The sequence below is a fragment of the Melanerpes formicivorus genome, unplaced genomic scaffold (genome assembly GCF_026170545.1).
Source record: "Melanerpes formicivorus ecotype bairdi unplaced genomic scaffold, bMelFor1.0.p_v2 SCAF_1, whole genome shotgun sequence".
In the NCBI taxonomy this organism is placed as follows: Eukaryota; Metazoa; Chordata; class Aves; order Piciformes; family Picidae; genus Melanerpes; species Melanerpes formicivorus.
In genome coordinates this window covers 15321495-15329510 of record NW_027142353.1, presented here as the reverse complement: position 1 = coordinate 15329510, position 8016 = coordinate 15321495, and the positions used below count along the sequence as shown (strand labels likewise).

The 8016-nt window shown below is 43.6% G+C and overlaps 1 protein-coding gene across 2 annotated transcripts in view; it reads left to right on the top strand.

The window, feature by feature from the left end:
* The first annotated feature begins 4181 nt into the window (after positions 1 to 4181).
* TPP2 (tripeptidyl peptidase 2) overlaps positions 4182 to 8016 on the top strand; it is a 58642-nt gene continuing 54807 nt past the window's right edge. For both annotated transcript variants that reach the window (XM_068162366.1, XM_068162288.1), the window contains exon 1: positions 4182 to 4424. In XM_068162366.1, the coding sequence (XP_068018467.1) occupies positions 4263 to 4424 (162 nt within the window). In that variant the 5' untranslated portion in view covers positions 4182 to 4262. The remainder of the gene's footprint in view (positions 4425 to 8016) is intronic.

Below are 8016 nucleotides of genomic sequence, written 5' to 3'. Positions count from 1 at the left end.
GCACGGGTTTAGGAAAGGCAGATCCTGCCTCACCAACCTGATCTCGTTCTAGGATCAGGTGACCTGCCTGGTGGATGTGGGGAAGGCTGTGGATGTAGTCTACCTGGACTTCAGCAAGGCCTTTGATACCATCCCCCACAGCAAACTCCTGGCCAAGCTGTCAGCCCGTGGCTTGGACAGCAGCACTCTGTGCTGGATTAGGAACTGGCTGGAGGGCCGAGCCCAGAGAGTGGTGGTGAGTAGTCCCACATCCAGCTGGCAGCCAGTCACGAGTGGTGTCCCCCAGGGATCAGTGCTGGGCCCCATGCTCTTTATCGATGATCTGGATGAGTGGATTGAGTCCATCATCAGTAAATTTGCAGATGACAGCAAGCTTGAGGCAGGTGTTGATCTGTTATAGGGTAGGAGAGCTCTGCAGAGGGATCTTGACAGGCTGGACAGATGAGCAGAGTCCAATGGCATGAGATTTAACACATCTAAGTGCCAGGTTCTACACATTGGCCATAACAACTCCATGCAGTGCTATAGGCTGGAGACAGAGTGGCTGGAGAGCGGCCAGGCAAAAAAGGGACCTGGGGGTACTGGTCAATGGTAGGCTGAACATGAGCCAGCAGTGCACCCAGGTGGCCAAGAAGGCCAATGGCATCCTGTCCTGTATCAGGAACAGTGTGGCCAGCAGGAGCAGGGAGGTCGTTCTGCCCCTGTACTCAGCACTGGTTAGGCCACACCTGCAGCAATACACAAATCGTCATAACACAAACCAAATTGCCACTACCAGTCCATGTATGCTTACCATTACAACATTGGGCATCTCAGTCTCCAGGGAGGAATACATCAGATAAAACTAGCTCAAGCCAGTTGCTCTCCTCAGAGTTCTTCTCAATTGTTCAGCTTTTATACTTTAAGGTTTGTCTGAGTTGCTTACATGCTTCTCAATCCATGCTGTTTCTCTCCCCTAATTATGCCAGGTGTGGGTTTTCATAAAACTCAAAACTCCACTGGTACAGCTGGGTATCTAAACCAAAGGTGAACCTCAACACTCTTTGTGTTTTTTTTCATATAAAAAGAAATAAAAGAATCACATCCTCTGATACCAAATGGGAAACTGTTCCTTCTGGAGGACTTGTGTTGATTTACCCTTATACGGTAATAACAAAAGCCAGCATGAATTAAGGCAAAAAGCACTAGTAGGAATTAAGTGCATCTTAGTATCTACCTCAAAGATCATCTATCCCCATTATAACCTAGAAGCAAAATAGCAAAGCTAGCCCTCCCTCATAAAGTGGGAATGAGGAGCTCTCTTTACTGAACACATCAGTAAATAACTCTCTCAGAATACTGGTGCCTCCCTTGCCTGGTGTGTTTTGATCCAACACCCCTTCTCCTAGTCTGACTGGTAGGCTCATTCCTTCTTTCAACATGCTGTAACTAAAGCAGGGTTGAAAGACGACAAGCAGGTAAAAACTGTAACGCGGTGACTAAGATAATTGTTTGCAACTGAAATTTAAAGAGTTCTTGTGCTCAACTCCAATTGGTCCTTTGCAGGTAATAATTGTTTTAATTAGGATTGATGAAAATACCAGGACTTCTTCATCCATGTCAATGCCTGCACTAGTAAGACACAGAGTCATGTTGTCTCCTGTTCTCTTTGGGATGCTTCCATGCAAAACATGAAGGCCTGATGCAGACAGAACCCTGCAGCAGCTAGAGCGTTTAATTTGCAGAAAGATACAAGCTCAGATAGAAAAGATATTTGAATCCCACTATCTTGACTACTGGGTATATAACATCAGCCAAAACATACAGCAAGTATACTCAACCTTCTTACCTGAAGTGTGTGAGAGCTGCATGTGAAACCAAAGGAGATTGTTGGCTCTGTTCTGCAATCTGGCACACCTAACACATGAGCAAGGTGTGGAGTTCTTCAGGGCTGCCAAGACTGAAGCAGCTCTGCTGGTTCTCAGAAACAGACCTAGAAGCACAACTCTATTTGGAGAGTTCAGAGCTGAATCTGGATAGATCATCACATGCCTGTGGAAATCTAGCAACCTGTAGACATCTAAATGTTGCCAGGTATAAATCCCATTTCATGGCAGAGGAATGATATTTAAGGAAAATGAGCAACCTTGGTTTTCAGTGCTTTCCAAGGCATCTGCAAATCATGAGCATCTCTGCGAATCAGAATTCTAGGATGGGGCAACAGTTGCTTACACTTCCGCTTTGGCTCAGTCCCCAAATCTGGATACAAACAGCTGAAATAGATCCCAACAGAAAGATGTAAACCTATTCAACATAGCAAACCCAGATGAACTGCTGCACAACTGTAATCCCAAGAGAGGCTAAATTATTACTGTAATTACCAAACCACACTGTCTCAATAAGCTTTGTGACAAACTCTTATATAAGAGTTTTCAATATGGTAACCTCACTTTCATGGAACAGCAACAGTAACATGATTTTATAATTCTATTTATTACACAGAGCAAAGTAAAGCTCTATTTATTACATTTTAGAAAATTAGATAAAGGGGAAGAGATGTTGAGTGTGCACATTAACAATATGAAATAAATATATTGCAGAATTATTGTTAAGAAGCCCTATAAGAAAACTAAACACAGAAATCTGAGAAGCTTGGAGTAAAGTACAAAATTCCATAAAACTCACTATGTTCAGATATGCAAAGGTCCAGTAAAATGCAGTCTTAATTCTGTGTCCTAACACAGAAATTGTACAATACAGTACAGTTATGCTTTAAAGACTGTAACTGAATTATGTTTTCTTTCTTCTCTCATTGTATTGCTTTAGTCTGACAAAAGATATTGGCACATCTACCTCAAATCCCAATTCTTCTTGCAGGACCTGCCCTGCTACTTGGCAGTGCATAGCACTGAATTATACACAACCTGTACAACGAATGCCAATTAGGTGAGTTGTTTGTGGTATAACTCTTATGACCCAAACCAATAGAATTTTTCAGCATTCGTGACAAATATCTCCAAACGGTAACATATAGCCATCTTTGTTGAACAGGATATGAAACATTTGGAGAATTTTACTTTGTTTAATGTTTCAAAATACACTAGGAACAGGATCTATTAGACTTCTGTTCATCTGAATGTGTTGCCAGAAATACAAGTCTCTAACATTGACATGTGTTATGATACACAGAAAGAAAACTAAACTGAAATGGGCAATGAATTAAAGAATAACCACCTTGGCAGAAAAATTCTTTCCACTACAGTAAGATTAATGTGTGATAATCGTTCAGTAACAACCTCATCAGGCAAATAAAGCACAACAATCACACAAAAATTCTCAAAAGCCAAAACCCCTTTAATTACAGTGAACGTGTTCACGTACCTAGACAAACTTCTGTTTTCCCCCCCACTGCAATTGTCCGAACAGAAACTTGCCTGAAAAAAGCAAAGCGTTACTCAAGTAATTAACCAGCTTCATCCTTATTCGTTATTTTTCTCTCTGCTAAGCAGTAGCAGAAGCATCAAACTGCCGGGCAACACGTAGCAAAAGCCGCCAACCCACACTAGCGGAGATAACAGCGCTCCTGCAGGCACTGCAACCACGTAACGTTTTTACCCCAGACAATGAATCAGCAAAAATAAACAAAAAGATTTACAAAACGGTAAATAAGCATTTGCGCATCGGCCCTGTTCCCGATTTATGGAGATTTCGCGCTCCCTTGCGGTGCAGTACTGGCAAGTTCCCTCAGCAAGTGTCTGAGGAAGGGAGGCCGCCCGCCGCAAGCCGCAACCGGGAAGGCCGCAGCCCTCCCACCCGCCGGGAAGCAGAAACTTGAAGATGTCCTCGGTACCCGCCGCCCTGGGCGAGCAAGTCAGAGAGGCACCTCCGCAACCGCTGCAGTACGTGGTCACTGCGGCTCCGCTCGCCTCGCCTCCCCTCTCCTCTCCTCGGTCCACGCGGCACTGCGCACCCCACGCCCTCGGCTGCCTCTCGGGCCAGGCAGCTCGGCGCGGGTTCCACGGCGTGATACATGTATCTTCTCTGATTGGCTGTCTTCACCGTGGGCTCCGCCAGCCTCGGCGTGAGGGTCAGCCCACCGCGAGCCTGTATTGGTCAGTTTAGGTCCCATGCACTCGTACCGCGGGAGCGTGCACCTCCCCGCAGACTGGCGGAGTGGCACGGCGCATGCGTCTCCTTCTGGCCTCGCCTATCCTCCCCCCCGCAGCCACTGTTGTTGGCCGTGCTTTGGTCTCGCGCGGCCCCATACCCCCCTGTTTCCCGCCATGGCGGCTGCCGTGGAGGAGCCTTTCCCTTTTCATGGCCTTTTGCCCAAAAAGGAGACTGGCGCCGCCGCGTTCCTTGCCCGCTTCCCAGACTTCGATGGGCGGGGAGTGCTACTGGCTGTGCTGGACACCGGCGTGGACCCAGGGGCGCCGGGCATGCAGGTAATAGGCAGTGAGGAGGAGCCGCCCCCAGTGACGGCCCTGAATCTCGGCGGCGGGTGGGCTTCGGGGGACGGCCGGAGGCGGCGCCGGCGGGGAGCACGCGGGCCCTGCCCGATCCTCCCTGTGGAGTTGTGGTGGGTGGCAGCTGCACTGATGGGACGGGGACGGGTGTGGGGACGGAGCGTTCGTACGGACGCGGCCATTGCCCCCGGCCGGCCCGAGGCGTCGGCGAAAGCAGGGGAGGCCCCTGAAGGGCTGTTCTGGGGACTTGTTAGTTTGCTTGCAGTTGTCACTAACTGTGTATTCGCGTGAGCGTGGGCTCCTACGGGAGGGTGGAGGAATAGGAATCCTGTAGACGGGCTCCGCACTGGTCACTTCGCATGTTTGTGCGAGGGTTCACCTTTTAGGCCGTTTAGGGTCGGGTTTTGGTACTTGCATGTCTGTCATCTTTGCCTAGAAGTCATCATAAAAGAATACTTTGTTAATCCTTAGCATTACTTTAACAGTAGGTAGCTTGAGGCTACAAGCAGCGGCTTAGCTCTTTTACATGAAAAGTGTGTTTCTGGCAATATTTGCATACCTCTCAGTGCGTTTTATTGCAGTAACAATCTGTCTCAATTTTGGTTCTTCCAGCCTTTTTTATTATTATTATTTGCTAGCTTTGTCGCTCATATTGCAGTGATTGCTGTTATGCTCTCGATCTCAGTTTTGTAAATATCCATGTGTGTGATTTTAATTTTGGCATTTCTTACTACTTCTGTATGTATTTTAACTCTTGCTTCCTAGCATTTCTTAGTTGCACACATTTGTACTTGGCTTTTTATGTCACTACAGCTTCCAGTTTCTTGTCAACATGTTTTCCGTGTGCCAAAGGAAGGTTTGAGAGTTGTATGCAACTCGCTTGCTGTTGTCGGCTTTTTTTTTTTTTTTGGTGTGTGTTAATTTAAGCAGCGCCTGTGTTAGTTTCTGCCCTTTCTTTGGCACCGGCGTGAGATATTTACTCCTAGGTGACCTAGTTCAGGGGCCTAACCTTGGCAGATCGTTAGTTTTGTTCTGAATAACTCCATATGGGGTTCAGGTAACTGGAAGTGAGGAGGGCTGGTAGAGTGGAAGTAGGGACTGGACAGCTGTAACTTCGATTGATCTAATCTGGAATGGAACTTGTGTCTTTGGCAAAAGCTATGGGTAAGTGGAATAGCAGTGAAGAAGCTTAAAGAAGATTATCCAAAAAGCAAGGAAGATAGTACCATAAGCAGAACAGAAAGTAGTAAATGACAACTGGAAAGAAGTGAGTATAAATGGGATGTGCATAGATTTGAAGTTTCACATAAGAAAGCAAAATAATTTAAATCTCTAGAGATTATAACTGTGGAGTGGTCAATCCAAGACCAAAAAAAGTACAAGTTTATGGGCAGGTGAGAGAAGCTTTGTTCTGAGATAGGTTCATAAAGGATAAGGGATATTATGAACACTCATGATTCCAGTCTTGACCATATATATCAGTGTTCTTCAACCTATTTTTATTTTATGTAGAGCATAAAAATTCAAGTAGTGAAATAAAAATTTGTAGAGAACTTTGAGGTGGTGTAGGGAGTGGGATTCATCTTGCAACAGGCGAGAGAGTTTGCAGGGATATTAGAGAAAGATATAAAGAAGCTGTGTGCTCTTTCCATGCTGCTCATTTAATACGCTTGACTTGGACTACTTGTTAAACTACAGAACAGAGAGGCTTACTGCACAGCATTCAGGCAACTGGAATGGAGACATAGTCTGTAGAATAGTTTTGTAAGTGTTTTTTACAGCAAGAGGATATCATTTTGCTCTGTGGAGCACTGAGCAGTTTACATTTTGATCTCATGGAAGAGGACAGTGTCCTGGGCACAGACTACAGCAAGACAGTTGTACTGTAACAAGTAGTGTCTAACCTAATTAGTATTTTTTTTTATCCCCCTGTTTTTTCTTAATTGTCAATCTTATCTTCAGTTCTTGGCCTGGCATGGATTTAGAGTTTATGCAACTATGAGTTGGTTGCTTAAAGGAAAAAGAAGTCATTATATGTGGCAAGGTTACAGGTATTACAAGTTTGTGTTCAGGTTAATGTCAATAACGATTACCAGCCAAAATGAGCTATCTTGCTGTGACTATAGTGGGATTCTTAGCCAAAATGAAACATCTCATGTCTTGATTCTCCTTGGCGTATAATTCCTGGGTACAGTTCCTTTGCTGATGTTACACTTCTGTTTGTAAATACTGATACCATAAAAGTATGGCATACAATTACCTGCTGAGGGACAAAAAGATCTGGGGACAGAGTACAACAGGGAAGTGCCATTATGTTTACATTCCTCCATGGAGACTCTCTGCTATGAAGAGAATAGTTACTGGACTTAACAAACCATCTTACATCAGTTTCTTTTTTTGCTTCTTTTTTTTTTTTAATTGGTTGGCTTGCTTTTCCACACAAAATGTCAATCCAGCTTAACTTTCCTTTTCTTTCTGAATCTTTTATTCCCAGTGGCCTCAAAGCAACTGTGGACACAAGGCAACTCTTTTCACCTGTCTTCCATTGCTTTACACTCCCATCTGTTGATGCCAATTATAAAGTTTAGTTTATTTTCTTAATTTGTGTTAGTTTTTTGCTCTCTTAGTAGAATCTATTTCCTGTTGTTAACCTACCAGGTCATGGCTTGTAATTCCTCATTAAGGCATGGCGGCTGATGAAATTTTAGGTGGGCAGATAAGGTATGCTTAATGGAGTGTTGTGACTGTGGGTGTATAGTCTTTGTTCAACCCCACCCTGTCCTTTCCCTGTTGTTTCTTGTTATATTTCGTGATACATAAACGAGTTTACCCACTTTTTGAAATTTTGCTTATTTGGTGAAGTGCCTGTTGGAATTATTATTTACTAAAATTAGCTTGTACTGGGAGATGACCTTTCAGCAGTAGCAGCTAGTTTGGTTTGACTTGGTTTTCAGCACTGAGTTTTAAAAAAAAATTAGTTGAAAGTTACTTTATTTGTGATGACAGTCAGCTGTCCCATGACCAAAGTGCTGAAGAACTTGTTCATCTCTTGTTGCCACAATAGCTGTCAGTTGGAATTAATTACCCTGTGTAGTCTGGCAAAAAAATGCTCATATGCATCAAACTTTGCCTTTTAATTTGGAATTGTCACAAATACTAATGGACTTTTAATTTTTTTAATACTGATCAACTTTCAGGGTTATTTGGATTATCTTTCTGGTGGTCAGTTTACTAATTTGCTTTATGAATAGGTAAAGTGAAACAATAAAATAATTTTCAGTTATAAAGTAGTAGAGTATTTTTTTTCAAATGGTTGTAGGCAGACTGTGATATTAAAGATAAGATTCTGTCTGTAATGGGCTCATTACTTGAGTGTTTTTCTATTCTTACAAGGTAACTGATCAAGTTCCCTTTTTTCCTTTTTTTTTAAATTATCTTTTTTAACCTCAGTTAAAAGACTTGAAAAGGAAAACCTACCCAAACTTTTGAGTTTCACTGTAGTATTACTACTGGTGGGCAGTATGCCAAACAGCAGTTCATGTCAGCAAAAGAAGTCATATCAGTTACTTGA